This window comes from Lithobates pipiens, unplaced genomic scaffold, assembly GCF_037356315.1.
Source record: "Lithobates pipiens isolate NorthernLeopardFrog02 unplaced genomic scaffold, aLitPip1_a1.2 Scaffold_8, whole genome shotgun sequence".
Classification (NCBI taxonomy): Eukaryota; Metazoa; Chordata; class Amphibia; order Anura; family Ranidae; genus Lithobates; species Lithobates pipiens.
Window position 1 is genome coordinate 326,764,772 of NW_027507903.1, and position 25,672 is coordinate 326,790,443.

Below are 25,672 nucleotides of genomic sequence, written 5' to 3' on the forward strand. Positions count from 1 at the left end.
AGGGGGTTCAAATTTTTATTAGGTAGTATATGGGGGTCCCTGGCGCTATATAAAAACCTGACGGGGAACCTAAATAACTAACTGGCTAACCAGCGTCACCAGTGACACTTATACTGTGATCGCTGGTGAAAGGGGGTGAAAGGGTTAACTAGCAGCAATCAGGGGGTTAAAACCATTATTGGGTAGTATATCGGGGTACCTAGCGCTATAAAAACCTGGCGGTGAACCTAAAAAAATAACTAGCTACCTAGCGACACTAGCGACACTGATGCAGCGTTCAGAAAAATTATCGCTTAGTGACACTGGCAAAAGGGGGTGAAAGGGTTAACTAGCGGAAATCAGGGGGTTAAAACCATTATTGGGTAGTATATCGGGGTACCTAGCGCTATAAAAACCTGGCGGTGAACCTAAAAAAATAACTAGCTACCTAGCGACTGTAGCGACACTAATGCAGCGATCAGAAAAACGATCGCTTAGTGACACTGGCAAAAGGGGGTGAAAGGGTTAACTAGCGGCAATCAGGGGGTTAAAACCATTATTGGGTAGTATATCGGGGTACCTAGCGATATAAAAACCTGGCGGTGAACCTAAAAAAATAACTAGCTACCTAGCGACACATGCAGCGATCAGAAAAATGATCGCTTAGTGACACTGGCAAAAGGGGGTGAAAGGGTTAACTCTAGGGGCAATCAGGGGGTTAAATCTTTATTGGGGGGTGATAGGGGGCTAACCTGGACCTAACACTAACTGTCCTGACAGTTTTTACTGTCACAACTGACACTGAATGCATTGATCAGTAAAGAAATGATCAATGCAATCAGTGACACTGTGACTGGGGGGGGAGGGGGGGCGGGGGGGATCGGGGGGCGATCGGGGGGGGGGATCGGGGGGGGGTTTGTGTGCCTGTGTGTACCTACATGTCAGTGTAGTGTTGGTGCACACTTACTTTTACTCTTCTCCTCGTAGTCCGGTCAAAAAGACCGCCCCGAGGAGAATGACATCACTTCCTCCTTCCTGTGTAAACAATACACAGGGGAGGAAGCTTCTCATTGGCCAGGAGCGATCCAGAGGGGGTGGCCGAAAACCAACGGCCATCCCCTCATCACGGAGCGCTCCTGGACCGAATCGGACCGCCGTAACCAGCGGGAGGGGGTCCGATCGGACCCCCCACCCGCTGGAAGGCAATCACGTAGATGTACGTGATTGTGCCTGCCTGTGCCATTGTGCTGACGTACATTGGCAATACGGCGGTCCTGAAGTGGCTAAATGCCGCCCTGCCATCGTGAGTGCGCCGCCGCCGGCACGCTCGCGTGCTGGTCGGGACCCCCTGTTGTAAACAGCATCTCCCCGTTCTGCCTAGCAACAAGTGACACTGATCTCCATGTGATTGGAGCAGAGATCAGTGTTCACTAAAAGAAATCCCAGCCCCCAACAGTTAGTAACACACCCCTAGGAACACTTAACCCCTACACTGCCACCCACTGGTTAACCCCTTCACTGCCAGTGCCATTTACACAGGAATCGCTGCATTTATATAGCAATGATTGCTGTATAAATGACAATGGTCCCAAAAATGTGTCAAAAATGTCCGATGTGTCTGCCATAATGTCGCAGTCACAATAAAAATCACAGATCGCCGCCATTACTAGTAAAAAAAATATTAATAAAAATGCCATAAAACTATCCCTTATTTTGTAAACGCTATAACTTTTGCGCAAACCAATCAATAATCGCTTATTGCTAATTTTTTTACCAAAAATATGTAGAAGAATACGTATCGGCCTAAACTGAGGGAAAAAATGTTTTTTATATATTTTTGGGGATATTTATTATAACAAAAAGTAAAAAATAATGCGTTTTTTTCAAAATTGTCGCTCTATTTTTGTTTATAGCGCAAAAAATAAAAACCGCAGGGGTGATCAAATACCACCAAAAGAAAGCTCTATTTGTGGGAAAAAAAGGACGTCAATTTTGTTTGGGAGCCACATCGCATGACCTCGCAATTGTCAGTTAAAGTGACGCAGTGCTGAATTGCAAAAAGTGGTCTGGTCTTTGGCCAGCAAAATGGTCCGGGGCTGAAGTGGTTAAGGAGCCACCAACAATGAATGGACATTCTTATGTTTTTTGTTCATTTTGTAAATGTGAATTTTGTGCAAAATAGCACAATTTTGCACATGTTCGTGTGCTACAGTAGTGTGAATATGAACTAAGAACCTGCACTTGTTAGATTTTGCAGACACTGAGGTAGTAAATGTATTTTGCTTCAGTAGTTTATGCATACAAAGAACTGAATGAATATTTTCCAACTCAGGAGCACCATCTTTTGCCAAGCCTGGTGATATTTTTTGGCATCTCTTTGTGGTTCGCCTCAGCTCCCTGTCATCCATGGTAAAAATGCAAGTATTTCCCTGGAATCTTCTTCCTGTTGCCTAGGAAACCTATCAGCCATCTGACATATGTCTCCCATATATATTCAATTGCCCACTACAAGGTCAGAAACAGTGGGATAAGATATAAAAAAAAGTTTTATGCCAATTGGCCCATTATGCATTGTGCACATTTGAAAATAGTAATGGTTGTGTTATTTTACCACTATAAAATAACACAAGCAAGGACAAAGTATCAAGCACATGTCACAGACATGCTGGGATAAAAGTCGGACAAACATCATAGCTTTTGTGAATTGAAGGAGCAAGCAGTCACATTCAAAGGATGCGTATAAACTTAGCACAAACTAAACTCTGGGCAATTTATTTTTTCACAAGTCGGAAGCCCCAATTCACAAAGGTGTTTTTCTTTTTGCTATCACACCTTAAGTAAATCACATCACTAAAAGGCTCAATTCACAAAGGTGCACAACAGTTTATCCTGCTCTGTAATAAGTGGTGTTTTTAACAATACTAATTCTAGTAAGCCACTGCCAGCTTTATTTTAATGGCTGGTATGATAAAATTAATTCAAAATCAATTCACAAAACATTACAACACAGGTTATTGCATCTAAAAATAACATGAGCTTCAGACCAATAATAGTGATGAGTTTCAGTACCTATCCATTGAGAAAAGCAAGAAAAGGAACTGTTTGAATTGGTGATAAAACACCACATTGTCCTAATTCACAAAGCTTTGCCATTAGGATAAGGGTCTTTATTTTTAGACATGTGACTTAGTTATGAGAAAATAAGGCTTCGTCATTAAGATTTTCATTTCATGCGCAAATATAAGGATTACACACCTTTGTAATATTTAGGTTTATGTTTCCAACATTTTAGGTAGAAAACGATCATGATATAAAAAAGTAGTTAAACCCCTCTTAGTGGACTGTGTATATGTTTTTTTTTTTTCCTATGTAGATAAAAAAGAATTCCCAAAAGCCAGTGGATTGCCAAGCAGCTCTGTAAAGCACGTCACTGTGCTACGTATACGCATGCCTTTTTTTTTTAAAGCAGCACTATGGCTACGTTAAGGCCACACCACTGCTTTATAAATGGATCCTTCAGTATTCTTTTTTGCGTATTTGATCTATACTGTCACAAGTTTTTTCATTTTCCTCTTTTCCTTTCTGTGAAGTAAACAAAAAATTAGGCTAATAAGAGGATGTTTTTGGAACAAGAACAGGTCAAGGATGGTTGGATCTTTTATAACCCTCAAGAGTAATTTTAAGCTCATTATACCCTAAAACTACCAAAACTACCTAGATTATGCCTTCCTCTTTAACTTTTGTGTGATTTTAATGAGATTACAGGTAAATTAAAACTTTAAATTTTGCACATCCTTAGTGTTCATTTTATGTCTTTGGAATTTTGATTATTTATGCACAATATATAATCTGGTGGCCCCAAGTAGCAAAAGACTGTAAGAGATATTTGGAATTCTGCACCACCTGTATCTGAAGCAAGAGTAATAGAACCAAGGCCTGGGGCTTGCTTAAACCACTACCTGTTAAAGATAGGCCTTGAAAAATTATATCCATGGACTTCATTGTACTTCATTGTATCCATGGACTTCATTCATTATGTCCCTCCCGCAGAGGGTCATACCACCATCTATGTGGTGGTGGCCTGGCTGTCCAAGATGGCGCACTTCTTTCCAATGAAAAGAAATCCCTTTTGTGCTGGCCAAAATGATCTCAGACACAGGAGTACAGTTCACCTCCAGGTTTTGGAAAGCACTATGCGAGGCCCTTGGCATTGAATTATCATTTTCCTCAGCTTACCACCCACAGACAAACGGGCAGACTGATAGGACCAATTGGATCCTCGAACAGGAACTACACTGTTTTTCCTCTTTTTCCCAAGATGATGGGATCTTCCTGGTGCCGTTAGCTGAGTTTTTTCTTACAACAACTCTACCCACTCCACCATAAGACAAACTCCTTTCTTTGCCAACTATGGGTTCCACCCATCATTCCTGCCTAATTCCATTTCGGAATGTTCTGTGCCAGCTGTTCTCAAAACTGTAAACTTCTTCAGCACCAATAACAAATTGAAGTAAAAATAAAAAATTCAAAGTGCCAAAAGAATCTAACTAATGGTATGAATAAGTGATACCATATAAATTTAAGACCACAAATGTTAAATAAATATCACATTTGAAACCTGATGCGACTTTGAAACATCGTTAAAAAGTCCCATGCAGATAATTTACGCTGAGTGCCACAAAGATTAGATAGATATCACATTTGAAACCTGGTGCATTTTTAAAAATTGCTAGAAAGTCTCATACAGAAGATTTTTTGCAAACACCAGTAAACTTGAAGCAACAAAAAGTTCTAAATCACATTAAAGTGCTCGTGCTCTACAAAGTGGATATGAATCCGTGCTAAAACCTTGGAGAGGTGCTAATATGGTTAGATATCCCAAAATTAATCTAGGTGGATTTTTGAGCTCCAGACCCTTCCCCCATTGGGGTTAACTATTGAACTGGATCTCAATTGTTTTATAACTGATTTTTAAATCTGGCAGTTTTTGTTTCTGATTTATATCACTTTTTTCTTTTCGCCCCCTTTTTGTTTTTTGTTTTTTTTGTTTAATTAGAAATTTTTGTAATTTTATACTTATTTTTATTTCATTTTTACTTTATTTAAATTTTATCCTTTTCTTTTATTCAAAGTTCACTAGATGGCCTCAGACTATTATTATGAAGATAGAGAGTTAATTACTCATGTCTAATCACAAGATGGCGCTAATGTGTATTTGTAGGCGCAAACTAGTCTCTGATAGAAAAATTGAGTTTTTTTCTTCCACTCCCGGTTTATTCCAGTTTTTGGAAGTTATATTATAATTTTAACTTTCAGATCTTATCATGTACATCATACTGCAATGATTAGGTATGATGTTTTAAGTATTTGTTACACTAAATGTGTTATTAAAAGCATTGTGAGCACCTTAGAGTAAATAGCAGGTAAAAAAATCCCAATAAATCCTGATTGGATTAAATCACGCATGTGACCAGAAGTAAGGGTATTTATACCCTTATCCAAAATGGCGGAACGACGACTTCCTGAAGATGGCCAGTTTGATTGGCTGAAACGTGCGTAGAGGTTGACCCCCAGCATCGTGTCATTGTGACACACTTCCAGTCCCGGAAATCAACCAGTATACTGCAGTGGCGGCATACCACTGCATTTGTGTTTTCCTGGGAACTTACCTGCTGTTCACAACGGGTGCCAGTTTTACAGGCACCCTTACATGTGAGTTTAATTACTATGTTTTTTATGTGGAATAAATGTTTTAAAAATGTTGCTGCGCAATGAAGCTTTTTCTGTCATTTGAGGAACATCTACCTCAAACAACACTAGTATATAGAAGAATGAGGCCCTCTTTATCATATCCAGTCATATGAGGAAGCATCGATCCCAAACCACATCAGTGCTCAGAGAATTTACTGATGTTTGCAACAAATCTTCTGTATGGGACTTTCTAGCAATTTTTAAAAATGCACCAGGTTTCAAATGGGATATATATCTAATCTTTGTGGCACTTAGCGTAAATTATCTGTATGGAACTTTTTAGCGATTTTTCAAAGTTGCCTCAGATTTCCATTTGCGATATTTAACATTTGTGGCACTTAGCACGGTATATTTATTTTTATTATTAGTACCAATAACAAATTACTACAAGAAACAATGACTAAAGCACAGGAACTCAACAAAGAGAGCTTTGACAAGAAAGGGTGGGGAGAATTAATCCTGGAACCCGGAGACCAAGTATGGCTGTCCACAGTAAACCTAAGGCTAGCGTGCCCTTCAAAAAACTGCCAGATTTATTCAGAGTACACCTCGTTTTCCATGTCTCTTTATTAAAACCTGCTATTTCCAACCCTTTCCCAGGATGAGATATGGGTCCTCCTGAATCTGTAGTGATCGATGGGGAAGAAGAATTCGAAGTGGAAGCAATCATGGATTGTAGATGGAGAAACAACCAAATTCAATTCCTTATCAAATGGAAGGGGTATGGACCAGAAGAGAATTTGTGGGAGCCTGAAGGTAATATCCATGCCAAGAGACTGATCCAATCCTTCAAAAGGTCCCACCCTGAGAATCTGGCCCGGTTGGGCATCCAGAGGCTGCCCCTTGGAAGGGGGAATGTCAGGAAAGGCATGCGGGGAACAGTAGTTCTACACAAGCTGGTGCGCGATTGCACACGTGCGCACAGGAGTGTGTGCATGATCCCTGGCACCAGGCGGGCTATTTTAACTCAGCTGTTACACTGAAGCTTTGCTGTCTGATCTACAGCATTCACTGTGAGTTACTTGCTTATCTGATCTGTTCATGTGATTACACGGCTTTCCCTGTGACTACTTCTGCTATCCGCCTGCATCTGACCCTGGTCTGTGCATGACCTTGCACCTGCCTTATCCTCTGGTTCATCCGTGCCTGCCTGTTACTGACCCGGCTTGTCCAGGGACTCTGCTCCTGTCTCATGCATCTGTTCCAGTACTGTCTGTCGGTGTATGACCCGGTCTGCCTGACCTTCCTGTGTTCTAGTCCCTGGAACCTCCTCTCTGTATCCTGTGTGTGGGTTCCTGATACGAGCCTGTTCCAGTCTTCAGCCAAGTTTGCTGTCTCCAGTCTGCTGACTCCCAGTCACAGCATCATCCGGAACTCCAGACCTACTTCCCAGCTGTTGATCATGCCATGCTCTGGTGCTACCCTATACTCCCGCGCTTCCTGTTTGCTCTATCAGGGGCTGTGACTCAGGGGCGTAAGAGAGGCCTTCTTCTGCATATCGGGCTCATCTACTAGGTATGTGACACAGATCCTTTTTTTCTCTCTCTATTAGGAAGCCATGAACTTTGAGATGTTCACACACTGCCCACACAATACACAGGTCTGCAATGGGGGAATTAGTGATCCAAGTTTTGGATCTGTAAAATATATAGGTTTTGCTAGTTGGTTTGCATTGTGCTTTGTTCTCCATTCCAGCTGGGGTGCTGATATGATTTGCCATGAACTCTCCTCTTGCTAATCTGGGCAGATATTTCTGTTTCACTTCCTTCGACCCATAGGTGACAATTGGATACATAATCAACTAGGGTTGAACACTCCTCACTGTGAGAGAGTTGCTGTCTACCTTCTCCACCTCCCTTGCCAAGATCCCATATGACACGTAGAAAATCCCGGGACACAACCATAATCTTTATTTGTAGATCCCAGGACACTTACAGCAGCTCTACCAGCTGTTGGGAGGGCAAAAGCATGAAATGTAAAGTACTGTGAACTATAAACATGCATTATACCTATCTATCCAGCAGGTGGCGCTGCAGTGTTATACTGTGTATTCTATGGTAATGTATTTAGAGGATGTACGTTCGTTCCTGTGTTCCGTGTGTGTAGTTCCGTGTTCCGTGTGTGTAGTTGTATCCTCCTGTTTCCTGTTCCACGATCAAGACATGCTTTGATATCCTCCATGAAAGTAAAGGTATACTCTGCATACAACAAGCTTCCAGAGCATGATTCAATAACCTGCTAATACCAGTTTGGACATAATCTCCTGGTCAAATGCTTCTTACTGATTAGCCATGAGAATTCTAGGTATCAGCTTCTCTTGGCAGTAAACTCGGAAGCTGTCTCTAATCATAATCTCATCCTCTGTCAACTGGGAATTAAGAGATAGCATCCCCCCAGTCAAACTGTGTCCAGGGTTTTACGTTTTTCTTTTCATTCTGTACTCTGACATCTTTCTGCTTGGCAGGGATGCTCTGTGCCCTTACCGCACACACCTAGATGCTATGGCTCACATTTCTTAACAGGCACAATGAGCTTCCAAATAGTGACATTATGGTAACTTCCCTGCTCCTCTCTGGATGCTCTGTTGCTTATTGGAATGACACTTTTCAAGCAGTCATAGTTACCACTTTATTTTTTCTGCAGACATTACTGGGTTCTATCAATAAAAATGGCTTCATTATCTATCAAACTGAGTCTACTGTTTTCTGATATTTTTACAGGAGCCTTAACTTTTCCCTATTGAAAAATGTCTGAACTACAACCTCATACACAATTCAGCAAAATTTTCTGCTCTGCCTAAATCCAGTCACCCATAGTGTGAAGGTAAATCTACTTTGCAGTCGCTGTAGATCCGAGGGGGACATGCAAGGAAAATAAAAAACAGCATTTTAGCTTGCACATGATTGGATGATAAAATCAGCAGAGCTTCACTTCATTTCAGATCTACCCCTCAGATTTACAGCGACTGCACTTCCAAGTGCACTTTCAATGCAATTTCAAGTGCACTTTGTACTTGTAGTGCAAAGTGGATTTGACTTTCATAAATAACCCCCATGGTCTGTCATTCCATTGCTATTTAAATGTTTAAATGGCTAATCCACAGTCTGACCATTACATTTCAGCTGGTGTTGATGGAATGATAGACGTTTAATATAAGGAATTATTCCAGCATTAAAATACACATTTAGACTTTTTTCATATTTGTCAAGAGATATTTTACTGCAAAGTACAGTATGTTTAATTAAAAAATGAAAATGGATAAACCCGTCTGTAAAAACAAAACTGCTGTTTTCCTGCAGTTTTTTTCTTTTTTTTTTTTAGAGTTAACCCTGTTTTTTTTTTTTTTTTTTTTTTTTTTTAGAATAACGGTACTTGTAGAATGTAAACGTATAAATTCTCAGCTTTTGATGTGACTGATACAGAAAAAGACAGTAGGGACAAGGAAATGTTCCAGACTCCCCAGGTAATTGTCTAAATAATCTGTTTTGTGATTATGTGAATTACACAGCTGGGGAAAAGACACTGTAAAGCCACTAGGAAAATAGCCGAGGAAATAAGAAGCTGGAAATATTAACTTAAATTTGCAGTAAACCTAACAATAGGAGGTCAGCATGACTGCTGACAGATGGTGAATGCATGCAACGACAGCCACTAGATCGTCTAATGCTTCAAAGAAAAATAACCAGTAAAAATAATCAATATATTTGCACTGTTATTTTGGGGAAAATGTATGGCAATACATTTTTGAGAAAAAAATATGATAATGAAATAACTTTTTTGATATGATAACCCTGTTAAAAGGTAATATTACAATTTTGTCACTTTTATTTGTATAAAATTGATTGTTTAACCACTCCCATTTTATAAATATGGTGAAATAGAACCACTGACCCAATAAAAACATAATAAAAACACTGGAGCAAGCCACAAAAAGATCTGTTTAAATGCATAATGGGTTTATGTAGATGCTATGAAAGGTGGCTAAAGATCAAGGCCAGATCAACGTAGGGGCTATTGGAGCTGCAGCTCCAGGCCCCTACTTTATTATAGGCCCAGCAGGGTTGGACTGACCATTTGGGCACTGCCATTGTCCTGCTGATGCCACCCACTGCCAAACCCATCCCCAAATGCATTTTGAAAATAAATAAATAAATTGTAAAAAATGTAATAAAAATATAAAAAAAACTACTGACGCTGTCCACTACTCTACTGACTCTGTCCACTGCCCTACTGACACCCTTCCAAAGCATTGTGGAAAAAAAAAAGTTCAATTGTAAAAAACTAAACTAAAAAAAACTAAAATAAAAATGTAAACAATAAAAGATCGCAACAAATAATTGAAAAATGTAAAGATGTGGGCTCATTCACACGGGTTCTACTGTACATACAGTGTGAATGAGCAGTTTGTTTAAAATACTTAATTTGTTATAATAAAAAAAAATTGTTTGTGTTTAATTTTATTTATTAACCATAAAAATGGCCCTCCAAAATCCTCAGCACCAGACCCATGATGCTCATAATCTGGCCCTGCTAAAGATACTTCTTAAATGTTTGATGATCTGTTGGCATGAGGTATGACCGTTGCAGAGGTGTACTATGATTGGGTGACATCTTTCACTGGACTTCCTGTTGACAATGATGGACACTTAATTGAAGGTTATTAGAGACAAGTACACATTCTGTACAAAGTTGGGCATGGTATAATTCCAAGAGGATTTTATAGCAGTGCATAGGAGATGTTTTAGGAAAAGTGATGAGAATTATTCAGAGAAAGATCTAAGCAAGCTAACCCTTTGATGGCGTATTGTTTAGAAAACTTCCCCTATCTTCCTCTTGGGAAGAACTTCCCTGTTGGTCCTCCACCAAACAAGAAGAGAAAAAGCAAATGTCACCATCCCTTAAAATTATACACTGCATTACATCTTACCTTGTGCAGTATTGAAACCATTTCCTGAGACCAGGCAGGTGGATAGGTAACAGTTGCTGTATGAAACACGTGAACAATGTCTGTTGCTGCAGTGCTTGAATGTATGTGAAAAGGTCTCTGGAAAACAGTAATAACAAAAAAACTGTTTTTTATTTTACAAACAACAGAAGAAAAGCCATCAATTACTCTATTTAGCTAGGATTGACTACACTTCTCAGCTTTTAGTGAAAGCAGGGGTAGGCTTCATTCTGGGCACATACAAGAAAATGACTGTTACAATGCTACACAAGTTGTTTAGAGATTTGATTAAATTAAATCCAATTAAGTGTAAACTAGCTATAAGAATGTCAGGAACTAAACAAATGCATACCGTTTATGAGCTTTCATCTGTGTCCAGGAGAAAGTTGTGTGTGCAGGCAGAGGCACTGGTTTGGTTGTTTGTGAAAGGACAGCAAATGTCTGCTTCTGTCCTGGCCATCTTTCAGACTCAGAATCAGGGATCCATTGGAAAGTAGACCATGGAAGCTCCTAAAACTTTGTTTATAAATGTAATCTGGTTTTGACTGATAACACACATATAGGATGACACTGCACAATGGGAGAGGTAGTATTGGAATCCCCAGCCAGCATGCAATACACAATGAATGTGCATTTCATTTGAAGCAATCTGAAAACCAGAACTTAGGCAGGCCATACACAATGCAGATTTCTTTCCTACAACCACGGGTTGCAGGAAATACATTTGCATGATTCCCCCATCAACACAGACAGAGCTGACAGGATAATCAGCAATTGTCTTCTCTTCATCCCTACTGAGAGAAGACAATGATTATTTAAAATTCCAAGAGAATCTGGCAGGCTGGTTGTACCCAAATTGATCAATCAGCTTGGTTCATTCAGCCTATCCATTACTTGTTCGAATCTTGGCCAGTTCCTGATGAACCGGTCGAGATTCGAACCTTGTATGGCCAGGCTACCGAAAGAAAAACTACCAATACTGTAACTGATGATTTAGTTAAATTGGTTTTAGTAATGAGTAGAATTTGGAAGGAACCTCTGCCAGTTTTTTACTGCTACTTGTATGAATCACTGTCTAAATGCCTCTACCCCAATGCTTTGATTTGTTTGAGGTTATGTTACTAAAACAGAGTAGTTCCACACTATTTACAACTCCTACACTCTTCTTGGACAAAGTATCTGCCTTTTCATTATAATGGATCAAGGTGTCAGGGAATCCTGACTGAAGTATTTCCTTACACTCAGAACTGCATAAGTGGCTTTGAAGAGTCTAAAAAACATCTTCAACATTTGAGAACAATTTCAGTTAAATGTGATTAACTGCTACTAAATGTTTATTTTGGAGAGATTTCCATTAATTCCTTAGTGGTCCCCCCAGCCAGAAAGTGAGATGAAAACTCTCCAGTAGAGACAGAGACAACAGTAACAAGAACATTTTTTGGTACAGTGAGGAAAAGTCAGAAGCACTGCTATGTCCCCTTGACTTCCCATATGGTGTCCAGAACCAAAACCACCATAAATATGTCCTTGGAGTTCCATGCCTTCAAATTATGTTTTTAAGTTTAGACTGATCACATACCGTGAGTGTTAATAACAAACTATAAGCACAAAAGATCAGATCAAAGTCTTATGAACTCACCCTGCCTCTTAGAAGCTCATATGCAGTAACTCCTAAAGACCACCAGTCAACAGCAAAATTATAACAAATTTGTTCTCTTGGGTAAAACATTTCTGGAGCTGTACAAAAAACACAAGTAGTAATGAGTACAATATGTACATAAAACAATATTTGAGATTATGCAAATATGTATTGTTAGTAAGGGAGAGTACATTTTCTTGAAATGTATGAACATGTTTCAAACTAAATGTAATGTTGGGTATAATCAAGATGTACCCTTATATGCTTTGTAGCCATTGCATCAGTGTCACACTTAAAAGTGAGTTTACAAATGTGTCTGTTTTAGTCAACACTTGTTGGTAAAATACAATTTCATATGTAATGTCACTTAAATTATTTGTTTTTGCCAAACTGGACCAAACAACCTATTTCCATTACAGAACCATGTGGCTGTTGGATGTGTTGTAATGGACCCTAGTAGCATTATATACATACAGCAAGCTGTAAACCACACACCTTACTCTTTTAATTGATGGCACAGTGGCTGCATTTGATGGGCACAGTGGTGGCATTTGATGGGCACAGTGGCTGCGTTTGTTGGCACAGTGGCGCACAGTGGTGGCAATTTATGGGCACAGTGGCTGCGTTTGATGGCACAGTGGCTGCGTTTGATGGGCATGGTGGTGGCATTTGATGGGCACAGCGGCTGCATTTGCTGGGCACAGTGGCTGCGTTTGTTGGCACAGTGGCTGCGTTTGATGGCACAGTGGTGGCAATTGATGGGCGCAGCAGCTGCGTTTGATGGGAATAGTGGCTGCATGTGATGGGCACAGTGGCTGCGTTTGTTGGCACAGTGGCTGCGTTTGATGGCACAGTGGTGGCAATTGATGGGCACAGTGGCTGCATTACTAAAGCTGCCTGTGTAAACAAGTTTTTAAATTCGTCCTGACTCTTGGCTCGCTGTTTCAATAAATATCTATTCACTCGCTCTCAATTTGTGTACCTGTTCCCACCGCCATCGTCCTCCTCTCTCTCACTCCTCGTCCTCCTCTGATCAGAGAGACACACGTCCTGACTCCCCGCCCTGAGCAGGAGAGCATGCAATAATGCCGCGCTGAGGTGGGTAGGCGGAGCATTAGGCTCCGCCTCCTCCTGTGCTATGTGTGTGCACCACCGTATGGCCATTGGATACGACAAATGGTCCGTTTTATGGGGGGCGGCATTTGCCCCTCCGCCAAGTACGAGTGAGTCCCCATGATGCAAGGCACGCCGCGGAAGGCTGTAGATGAGAGGGAGCCGGCCGCGGAAGGCTGTATGTGAGCGGGACGTGGGGAGGACGGTTTTGGGGGGGGGCGGAAAAAATGCCGCCGCCCCCCACAAAGTGCCATCCTATTCCAAGACACAGCCCTGGTAATATACGTCAGCAGTACGGATGACTTCCAGCCTGCTGCCAGATATAAAGAGAGTTGAACTTAGTGCTTCTCCACCATGCAGGAGAAACCGTATACTTTATGAATTAATACAAGGTTTCTTCTGATTACAAGATGTCCTGATCTTTACCTCACTCAATTAGAGGAAGAGGAAGGCTTCTAGGGAATAGTGGAGAACATTAAGCCTGGCTCTCTTTATATTCAGCAGCAGATGGTAAGTTTCCCATACTGCTTCTGGAAAAACTGTATTTATTACAAAACAATGTGACCGCTGGATGTGTTGTAATGGATCATTCAGCATTAGCTAAATACAGGGGGTTATTTACGAAAGGCAAATCCACTTTGCACTAGAAGTGCACTTGAAAGTGCAGTCGCTCTAAATCTAAGGAGTACAGGCATACCCCACTTTTAAGTACACAATGGGGTTTATTTACTAAAGCTGGAAAGTACAAAATCAGGCTCACTTCTACATAGAAACCAATGAGCTTCCAGGTTTTATTACCAAAGCTTAATTGAACAAGCTGCAGATAGAAGCTCATTAGTTTCTATGCAGAAGTGAGCATGATTTTGCACTTTTCAGCTTTAGTAAATAAAACCCATTGCGTACTTAAAAGTGGGGTATGCCTGTATATCTGAAATGAGTGGAAGCTCTGCTGATTTTATCATGTGCAAGCTAAAATGCTGTTTTTTTTTTTTTTCCTTGCATGTCCCCCTCGGAGCTACAGTGACTTTACTTCCAAGTGTACTTTCAGTGCATAGTGCATTTTCCTTTAGTAAATAACCCCCTGTATTTAGCTAATGCTGAATGATCCATTACAACACATCCAGCGGTCACATCGTTTTGTAATAAATACAGTTGATTTGGACCAGCTTAGTCCAAGCCAACTATATAAAGTGACAATAACGTGATTGCAAACCTTCAGGTTAATTTTATTAAAATAATAAATATGTTAAACCGTATATACTCGAGTATAGGTCGATCCGAATATAAGCCGAGGCCCCTAATTTACCACAAAAAAAATGGGAAAACTTATTGACTCGTGTATAAGCCGAGGGTGAGACATGCCTGTCCATCCCTGTGTCCATCCCTGTGTCCATCCCTGTGTCCATCACTGTGTCCATTACTGTGTCCATCCCTGTGTCCATCACTGTGTCCATCCCTGTGTCCATCCCTGTGACCATCCCTGTGTCCATTGCAGCCTACCTGTGTCCTGTGCATGCCTCCGTGTGCCAATCTGCAGCCTCTTTGTCCTTCTGCAGCCTCTGTGTCCTTCTGCAGCCTCTGTGTGCCATTTTGCACTGATCTGCATGTATAAAAAACATATGGCGGCCATGCCAGGATCACCACACCTCTCCTCCTCGTCTGTGACAGACGGCAGCCATTCCACTGTTCAAAAGCCGCGCCTCCGTCTGTGATAGGCGGAACACTCAATTTCCCAGCAGTCAGCGTTCCGCCTATCACGGACATCCTCTCATCCTTGTCCGTAGTATGAGGATGAGCGGATGTCCATGATAGGCGGACCACTGACTGCTGGGAAATTGAGTGTTCCGCCTATCACAGACAGGGAGGCGCGGCTTTTGAATAGTGGAATGGCCGCCGTCTGTCTGCACGACATGCTGATCGGGTAGGCAGACGGCGGTGACTCGAGTATAAGCTGAGGGGGGCACTTTCAGCCTAAAAAAAGGGGCTGAAAATCTCGGCTTATACTCGAGTATATACGGTACTTACCTGCTCTGTGCAGTAGTATTGCACATTTGAGAAACAGACCTCTGGTCCTGAGGCATCAACTGATTGAATCAGTCGAATGAGCTTTAACATGGAAAGAAGAATTACTAACCTTCAATGGGTAAAGCCTCAGGGATAACCTATCTAATCCACCTAGAGATGTTGCAATGAAATGCAGGACAGCCATTTTAGAAGCCTGCAGGCAGGCCAATGAGATTTGGATGGACACAGTGACCAAGAGATAAACTCTCACTGTGCGTACTACCTCTAAACAATGTATAGAGCTCTCTTTGAGGTGCTTTGGAGCTGGACAAAGATAAGGTATTAAGGTGGAAAAAGAAAACCACCTTAGGGAGAAATGAGGCTCAGGGCTCTAAATCTAACTTGTATTTATAAAGAACAAGGAAGAGTTCGTTACAGGTTAAAGCCACCAGTTCTGAGACAAATTTTGCTGACACATGAAAAACTACCATACGAGTAGGGAATAGCCATGGGAATATGCTGAATATCCTATATTTCTTTGAGCCTACCTCAAAGAAATACTTCTGTAAAGCTAAGGTAAGACAGGTGTGAAAACAGGAGAAGCAATTTTAGCCACCCACTTAACAAAGGCCTTTACCAGGGAATGAGCGGCCAGGAGTGTCTGAGGAGAGTGGCCAAAGTCGACCCTAGACCCTTCAGGGTGTTCAAGGACACATGTTGCTCCAGCCCAGATTAGAAGAACAGGTTTGGTCCCACTGAGTGTTCTCTAGGGTAAAACTTCTGTTCCTTTTTAAATGTGAAGTAAGCCTTCCAATAGCGATGATGGAACTTGCAAAAGGTTGATTTCTTAGCTTTGAGCAATGTCAGAATAACAGAGTCCGAGAGACCCTGCTCTCTCAGGACTTCCATTTCAACTGCAAGCTGTCAAAGCCAGCAAACATGAAGCAGCATGGTAGACCCATCTTTGGGACAGCAGGCCTGGTTGGTCTGCATGTGCCCACAGAGTGTCTCTCAGAGAATGTCTGAGTACCAAGTCCTTTTTGGACAATTTGGTTCACTAAGATCATCGGAATGCCCAGGATCCAGACCGTTTTATGGTGCTTGCCATTAGCAACAAAATAATTAATAATCCTAAAGACAACATAAGTAATAATGCTCCTTCTAATGGTAATCATGGCTGTGATTACTTGTATACTTGTTATTAGATTTTATATAAATGTTATAAAAATAAATATAAGGACATTTAGCATTAAGAAAATCAGTCTTTACTCCACTCTTATTGCAGGGAATGAAACAGAGTTCCTCGCTCAATTAAGCATAACAGCCTTACATGACAATTAAAAAAACAAAAACAAATGGACCTGTACACGTTGTTACAAAGGGCTGCTTCCCGACCTCTGCATCAAGTCAATATACTACTATTGCCTATACTGGGGGACGTCTTCACTCTGATACATCCTATTGAGAATTATTGTTCTTTCCTTCAATAAAAAAATTTGAACAAGTAAAATGTAACAGGAGATGCTGGAACACCAAAACTCTCAAAGAGATTGGAGTATACGAAGACAGAGGTTGACATAGTCCACCTGGCTTTACCCATAACTTAGATATTAGTTTCAATGAACTCATATTGTTAAAGATGGATGTTTATATATTTATAAGGACATCCAATTTAGTACTATGCCAAAAAAGTGGTGTTCAAATACAATTTATGGAAGTCAAGTCTACTAGGACTGCAGGCTCTTACACATAAAAAAATACAAATAAATGATTAGTATGTCCTCTGACTACCTCTAGAGCAAAATTGATGCAGGAGAAACGTATTCCCTTATGCAGCAGATCTTTTCTTTTTAAGAAGGTCTCACTTTCCCTGGGTTCCCCCTTGAAGCACCACCCCATGCAGAAGGGCATATAAGTTGGTGTTCAGTTAGCAGTGGGTTCACATTCATTGCTATGCTTTTGTTGTTCAAAGGGCATTTGATGATCATCTGTAGCAATCAAATCTTTCCAAGTAACTAAATTAACTGCTGTATATAATGCTGTAATTATTGCTCCCTGATTCTTTATAAAATCTGGTCAATGTAATCTTCAAGTAAATTATATAATTTCCCTTTGTCTCGCAAAGGGCTTCTTTGCACATTCAAGCATTAGTATATTATCTATATTGTTTATGGCACAGCATGTTTGCAGACATCCGCCTTGTTCTATCAGATCTTGCCAAGCACAAACACCACACAAATCTTTGAAGGCACAATACTGGCTTCTGTTCAGCTGATGTGTCATGCGGTTTTGGTTCTGCAATGAAGATGTTGCCGTAAGTGAAAGTACTAGAGCGGCTTAATAGCATTCTGGGAATGGCTGTATAATGAAATGGCTTTCAGTATCAATGACTCTGATACAGATATACACCCTTAAAGTAATAATCACATTTTAGTACAAATTACAATCTGTTATAATATTAAAAAAACTAAATATGGAGAACACATACCCATATAAGGCTTTGTCCCAGCAACTGTTGTGATCTTAGTACCTTGATTGACCAGAGAAGCAATATTGAAGTCAGTGATATGTGCATGCCCTACACAAAAAAAAGAATGACATTTAAATCATTCATAGAAATAAGCAGGAATTGGAAAAGGTAATTTAAAATACATTGAAACAGTTTTACAACAACCATGAGAAGGATAAGTATTTTTTTTTTTTATGTCCAAAGCAACCAATCAGATTTTATATTTTGTCTTCAAACCCACAGTAAAAATAATATTAATTGAAAGTTTAATGGCTTCTAGGTGCAATACATGTTACCCTCCAACTTTTATCACTACGCATTTTAAAGCCATGTTATAACCTAACAATTTTAACTTAAATGTTTTACTTAGGGAACACATGCTGTAGTAGTTACAACAGTGGTAGGAAAGGGTTAAAGGGCGCTGAATGAAACACACATACACATGGACAGTGCAAGGTTTGAATGCCTGTCATCAAGCTGTCATTAGACAGTACAGATCAGAGATAAAATGCACAGGCCAATCAGAATGGCTCTGTACTTTGTGACTGCTGTGATAGACGAACACAGCATTTAAACATGTAACCACTGCCTTTGTTTTACAAACACTCAGACCCCTCTTCCACTCCACACTAAACAAAGGGAATGAAGTAGGGTTGATGGAAGGTATCATAAGAAGAGAAGTAGGCAAGAGAAATAGGCAACAGCAAATTCAAGGTGGAGGGTTGTAACCTATTTGGGGTTGAGTGATCATTTTTATACCCTTTCATCCCCTTCATTTTCTCTGAGTGTGAGCTGTACATCTAATCTCCATCCCATCTCTATAGTGCCTGTATATTAATGCCTTCCCCTCCCTTACCCTACACATTACCCCCTCATTCCCATTCTCCCACTGTAAGTGACTTGTATATGAACCTCTTAACTTCCTCCTTCTTACTCGGTGTATGGCTTGCACATTAAAGACTTTGCACAGAGTAGGTATGTATAACATGTGTATGTAGTGTAAAGTTACCAAGCACCTTGTTTCAACTACTTCAATGTTTTTTACTTCCAAAAAATTGTGGCAAAAAATGTGATCACTTTGGGATGTCTGCTATCCAAAAAGATTAGAGGCAGCAAGATTAAAGTGATATTAAAGGCAATATAAAAATATAACAAACATGTTATACTTACCTACTCTGTGCAAAGTTTTTTTTTTTTAAAAAGCAGCCCTGATCCTCCTCTCCTCGGGTCCCCCACCAGCGCTCCTGGCCCCTCCCTTCTGCCGAGTGCCCCCCAGAACAAGCAGATTGCAATAGGGGCACCCAAGCAGGCTTGCTGCCAAGCTGCTGCTCTGCGTGTCTATTCAGTTCGGCCCAGACCCCTCTCTCTTCTCATTGGCTCACTGGCTGTGATTGACAGAAGTGGGAGCCATTGGCTTAGTCAATCAGGAGGGAGCTTCCCTGGAGAGCCAAGGCTCTCATGTACTTGCTGGATCACGATGGGGCTCAGGTAAGTATTAGGGGGGCTGAGAGGCTGCTGCATGAAGGTAAAAAACCTTGAGCTTTTAGAATCATAACTCACAACAATGACTCTACCTAAATGCTTAACAAATGCTTAGATAAAATATCAGGCATACATGAAGTGCATTGTTTTTGTTAATAAGTCACTTCACTCAAAGACTTGCATTGAAAAGGAGCAGTAAAACTCAACAACTGTGCAACACTGCAATACAAAAAGTGGAGTCTGAATATGTACTAAGATAATATAGCTACCCTTTGTACATATACAGCTCCAAACTAAACACAATACAATGTTTTTTAACTTGAACACACATGCTAAGATTACATGTATCAAGCTGATCTTTTTTTCATGACTTTAGAGACTTTACTTTCTGTAGCATCCTCTAGTGTGCTACTAGTGTTAGTGTAGAACAATTTAAATTATGACTCATGGTAAGTTATATAAGTCAGAAACTGGCTTGGGTTACTGCAGGTCAGGCTGGATGGCTCTACAGAGGCAGGTCTCTGGTAGCTGTCCCTGGATCTAGAAGTTTGGAGAAACTTCTAGACGTTAGTGGGTGGAGGCCAGGAGGTTCTGATCTGCATACTTGAGGAAACTTGGCCAAACCACAGGCAGGAAGTCCTGGCAGGGTGGTTAGGCCAGCCCTAAAATATGGTGGAGCAATGTTAGCAGGAGGAGTTAGGGGGAAGATGGAGTGTTGAGGAGGCTGTTGGTGGACTAGAGGGGGACCCCTGGGGGGGGGGGGGGCTCTGCCTTAGGCTGGGCTTGGGCTGGCTTGGGAAGATCCTGTCAGCATTACAGTTTGAGAAGGAATCTTGCAGCAGGGAGAAAAAAGGACAGGGTGAGTACATCAGCACATCCAGGATTCACAAATGAAGAGCCTGCCACATGTAACAAGCTTTCAGGAGGACACAGCTGTGCTTGCAACTTTTTTTATCCCTTGCTCTGGGAGATCTTCGGAGCAGCCAGGAGGGCTGGTAGTTCCTGCAGACAGCAAAATTTGAAGCAGTTCACAAGGGAGAGTAGATATTCCTGCATTCAGTTTACATAACACTGTGCTATTTTTCTAAAGGGGCCTGTGAACTGCCATTGATCTTTAAGGACTGAGGGTGTTTAACAGTTTAACAGTCCAGGATTCTGATTTTGTACAGAGGAAAAAAGTTGTCCCCATACCTTGTTTTCCCTCAAGTTGGGCATTTCATCAACCCTTTACCCCATCCAAGTCATTACCCCTAATAAAAACAACAAAAACAAGCCCAAAGCCTGATTTATTTTATCCGGATGTAAGTGCCTGCCTGTGTAGGAGTAGAGGAAACAGTTACCAGCAGCCCTTATGGGGGTAGTGCTACATTTCCAATTACCAATTACAGTTTAGGTGGAAATTAGTCTACAGCCCATAGATACTAGTCCTGGTGCATAAGCACAGACCATAGTAACTCAAAGCCTTCATATTCACTAGTAATAAAGTAGTATAGGGTTAGTTTATCTACAAACAGCTAAAATCTTGCTCCCTTATGGGAAGGTTGGAAAAACCACGAGCAGCCATGGTCCTTGGTTTGAGAGTAACTTGGTTTGAGAGTGTTTTGCAAGACAAGCAAACTTTTTAAATAAATTTTGACTTGATATACAAGTGATGTCTATTAAAACAGACACATCTAAGTATGCAGGCATCCGGGGTAAAGCTGTCCACATAGATCATCCTTTGCACCACCATCAATGTCATCCCTTCCACATTGTGCTCCACGAGTGGTTCAAGCCTCGCTTTCAAATTGTTCTACTGCAGGGTAGTCTTCCCGGTCACGATTGCTGACAGCAGTAAGAGGCGGGGGAGCGGAGGGCGTTCTATGTGGACAGCTTTATCCCAGGTGCTTACATACTTAGATGTGCCTTTTTTAATCATCAACCATGTAAGTTGCTAAATGTTGTACCTTCATTAAATGTAACCATATTGCTACACTAAGAGGCGCCTCTCTTCTCTTTTATACTCTGTAGCTCCTGCTAGATTTTGCTTCTAATCCCCTTGTGGAGGATTCCATTTGTGGATGGACGTTTTATGGTTACACAAACTATCACATTGCTATAACCTTTTTATATGGACTATAAACTCAAGGATAGGGATGAGCCGAACACCCCCCGGTTCGGTTCGCACCAGAACTTGCGAACGACCCCCGCGTTCGGTACGAACGTTAGAACCCCATTGAAGTCTATGGGACTCGAACGTTCGAATTGGAAAGTGCTCATTTTAACGGCTAATATGCAAGATAGTGTCCTAAAAAGGGTTTGGCGACCTGCCTCCTGCCTCAGGGGACATGGGTCACTGCAAAAAAAAGTTTTAAAAACTACCGTTTTGGCGGGCGCACTGATTTTAATGACGATTAAAGTGAAAAAAAAAAAGTGAAATATTCCTTTAAATATGGTGCCTGCGGGGTGTCTGTAGTATGCCTGTGAAGTGCCACGTGTTTCCCGTGTTTAGAACAGTCCCTGCACAAAATGACATTAAACGGAAATAACACCATTTAAAACTGCTCGCGGTTTTAATGTTATATCTGGTTCCTGCAATATGGTTGAAAATCATTGAGAAACATGGCATGGGTAGCCCTCCCTGCCCATTACCAGCCTATTTGGGTCTTGTACGCATATTAAGGGGAACCCCGTACCCATATTAAAAAAAGGAAATGCGTGTGGCCCCCAGGCCCTATATACTCAGAACAGCAGTATACAGGCGGTGCAAACAAGACAGGGACTGTGTAGGTTTGTTGTGTTAAGTTGAATCTGTTTGTCATTTTCAACCGGTACATTTTTAAAGTGTAGCTCCAGTCAAAAAAACTATCTTTAAGCTTTTTGGAAAACATAGGGAAGGGTTATCACCCCTGTATAATTTGTTTTGTCGTCCATCTTTTTTCATCTCACTTGCTGCTGTCTCCTTGCGTTTGCAAGTAGGAGATGTTTGTAAGTTGGATGTTTGAAAGTAGGGGCCTGCCCTATATTATAGCGGTATGTACTGGGTACAGAGCACGCAGACAGCACGCACTATCTCCTAACACTACTGACTGCAAGCTCTATTATTAACCACTTGTTAGCCCAATGTTTGCATAAAGTGAAAGATGAAGTTATGCTGAGTAAATAGATATCAAACATGTCACTCTTCAAAATTGCACATGCCCGTGGAATGGCGCCAAACGTCGCTACTTAAAAAATCCCCATAGGCGACGCTTTAAATATTTTTTTACTGGTTACATGTTTTGAGTTGCAGAGGAGGTCTAGGACTAGAATTATTGCTCTCGCTCTAACATTCTCGGCGATACCTCACATGTGTGGCTCATGCGAGCACATGGGGACATGGGCGCTTTAATTTTTATTTTATTTTTTTATTGTTCATTTTACTTTATTTATTTTAGTTTGACATTTTTTTTCCCAAAAATATATTTTTGATCACTTTTATTCCTATTACAATAAATGTAAACATCCCTTGTAATAGGAATATGGGGTGACAGGTCCTCTTTACAGTGAAATCTGGGGGGTCAATATGACCCCACATCTCACCTCTAGGCTGGGAAGCCTGAAATAAAAAATAAAAAAAAGATTCTGGCTTTGATCGTACTGGCGAGTTGGTAGAAGCACCGGAGGGCGGTGAGGGGTGGGGGGCGTCTATGGCTGGGTATTTCAGGGTATCACCGAGTATGGCTGGGTATCTCTGAGTATGGCTGGGTATGGCAATTTATGGCAGGGTATTACAGAGTATTGGCGGGGTATTGGCGGGGTACTACAGAGTAATAGCAGGGTACTGCACTGCAGAGTAATGGCAGGGTACTGCACTGCAGAATAATGGCGGGGTACTGCACTGCAGAGTAATGGCGGGGTACTGCACTGCAGAGTAATGGCGGGGTACTGCAGAGTAATGGCGGGGTACTGCACTGCAGAGTAATGGCAGGGTACTGCACTGCAGAGTAATGGCGGGGTACTGCACTGCAGAGTAATGGCGGGGTACTACAGAGTAATGGCAGGGTACTGCACTGCAGAGTAATGGCAGGGTACTGCACTGCAGAGTAATGGCGGGGTACTGCACTGCAGAGTAATGGCGGGGTACTGCAGAGTAATGGCGGGGTACTGCAGAGTAATGGCAGGGTACTGCACTGCAGAGTAATGGCAGGGTACTGCACTGCAGAGTAATGGCGGGGTACTGCACTGCAGAGTAATGGCGGGGTACTGCAGAGTAATGGCGGGGTACTGCAGAATAATGGCAGGGTACTGCAGAGTATGCACTGGTATTGCAGAGTATTGGCAGGGAATTGAGGGGTTAAATTCGGTGAGCAGCGATGTGGGCACTGCAGATGCAGCCCACATCGCTGCTGACACCGATCTCTTTCCCCTCCGCTGTACCGATCGGTACAGAAAGGGGAGGGAGGAACAGGCGTCATAACATGACGCCGGTTTGTTTCCAAGTGATCACTCCGTCATTTGACGGAGCAATCACGTGGTAAACGGCCGCTATGAGCGGCCGTTTACCGTGATGCGCCGGGTCCTATGGACCCGGCGGTCACGGATGCTCTCGAGTGTGCACACCTCGGGGCACGCGAGAGCAGAATTCTGGGAGGCCGTTAATTAACGGCCTCTCTGAGTTAAACAACCGCCCTGAAGCCGTTAATCGGCAATGGGCAGTTGTTAAGTGGTTAAAGCTAGATCACTAGCTATATAGGTGAGGTGAATATAGTGGTGTATACTGCAGTCAGGGCACAGACAACAACCACTACACAGCAGCAAGATAGGAAATCAGCCAAAAACGATTGGTGTGTACTGTGTTGAAGGTACACAGAACACCCACTGCTTCAGATGCTAAGTAACACACTACACGAGGCCGCCTTAAAGGCGGCCTTATATAGTGTGGGGCGTGCACTACACAGCCTGAGCTATGATTGGCCACAGGCAGGATGCCTGTGGCCAATCATGGCTCTCCTCGCTGCCGGCGCTGCGATTGGCCAAGCATGTGGGGTCACAGTGCATGCTTGGCCAATCATCGGGCAGCAATGCACTGCGCCAACGCAGTGCATTGTGGTCCGCGCGCGCGTCACTCGAATTTTGACGCGAACGGCCAAAACGTTCGGAATTCGCCGAACGGCCGAACGGCCAATGTTCGAGTCGAACGTACGTTCGACTCGAACACGAAGCTCATCCCTACTCAAGGACTTATGAATAAATGGTTGTGGAATGAATCATCTGAGTTTCCATTATTTCCTGTGGGGAAATTCTCTTTGATATACAAGTGCTTTGGATTACAAACATGTAAATTATGCTTGCAACCCAAGGTTTTAGTGTATTCTAGATCAGAAAATGAAAATTACATACAGTAGTCTGAGACAGCTTTTAAAATGCCTTGTGAACTGGTAAACCCCCCATTGCACACTATTTTTTATAGTGTAAATTTCTCTTTAACCACTTCCCTCCCAACCTATTGCAGAATGACGGCCAGGCGGTATTTCAGTTATCCTGGCTGGGTGTCATATGACATCCAGCAGGATAACAGCCGCCGCGCTCCCATGGGGACGCACATCGGTGTGAGGCATCAGTCTGACACACCAATACACCGATCTCGCTAAAGAGCCTTTGAAGGAGGCTCTTTACCACATGATTAGCTGTGTCCAATCATGGCTGATCATGCTGTAAACAGGAAGATCTGATCAGACGCAAGACGCAAGTAGAGGAGAGCCAATCGGCTGCTTTCCTGATGGTGGTCTGTGCTGATTGTTTATCAGTGCAGCCTCCCCGTGGATGCCAGCCCAGGACAACCAGGATGCCGCCAGGACCACCAGGGATGACCACCACACTGGACCACCAGGTATGCCACCCTAGACCCCCAGGGATATGCCAATCAGTGCCCAGGCAGCCGCCAATCAGTGTCCAGGCAGCTGCCAATCAGTGGCAGTTAAAAATGCCCATCAGTGCCGTCTATCAGTGTCATCCATAATTCCCCCTCAGTGCAGCCTTTCAGTGCCCATCAGTGTCGCCTATCAGTGCCCATCAGTGGCCACCAGTGCCACCTATGAGTGCCCATCAGTGCCACAATCAATGCCCATCAGTGCTGCATATCAGTGTCACCCACCAGTGCCACCTTTCAGTGCCTATCAGTGCCACCTCATCAGTACCATCTCATTGGTGCCACCTTATCAATGCAGCTTATTAGTGCCCATCAGTGAAGGAGGAAACGTACTTATTTACAAAATTTTATAACAGAAAA

The 25,672-nt window shown here is 42.1% G+C and overlaps 1 protein-coding gene and 1 pseudogene across 1 annotated transcript in view; both read right to left on the bottom strand.

Annotated features, from left to right (window-relative positions):
• STK32A (serine/threonine kinase 32A) overlaps positions 1 to 25,672 on the bottom strand; it is a 315,716-nt gene that overhangs the window by 35,091 nt on the left and 254,953 nt on the right. The window contains exons 7-9 of the mRNA XM_077472966.1: positions 17,920 to 18,009; positions 12,315 to 12,412; positions 10,658 to 10,774 (exon numbers count right to left, since the gene is read on the bottom strand). Coding sequence (XP_077329092.1) covers positions 10,658 to 10,774; positions 12,315 to 12,412; positions 17,920 to 18,009 — 305 coding nt within the window. The remainder of the gene's footprint in view (positions 1 to 10,657; positions 10,775 to 12,314; positions 12,413 to 17,919; positions 18,010 to 25,672) is intronic.
• On the bottom strand, positions 7,235 to 8,279 carry LOC143964321 (glutaryl-CoA dehydrogenase, mitochondrial pseudogene; annotated as a pseudogene).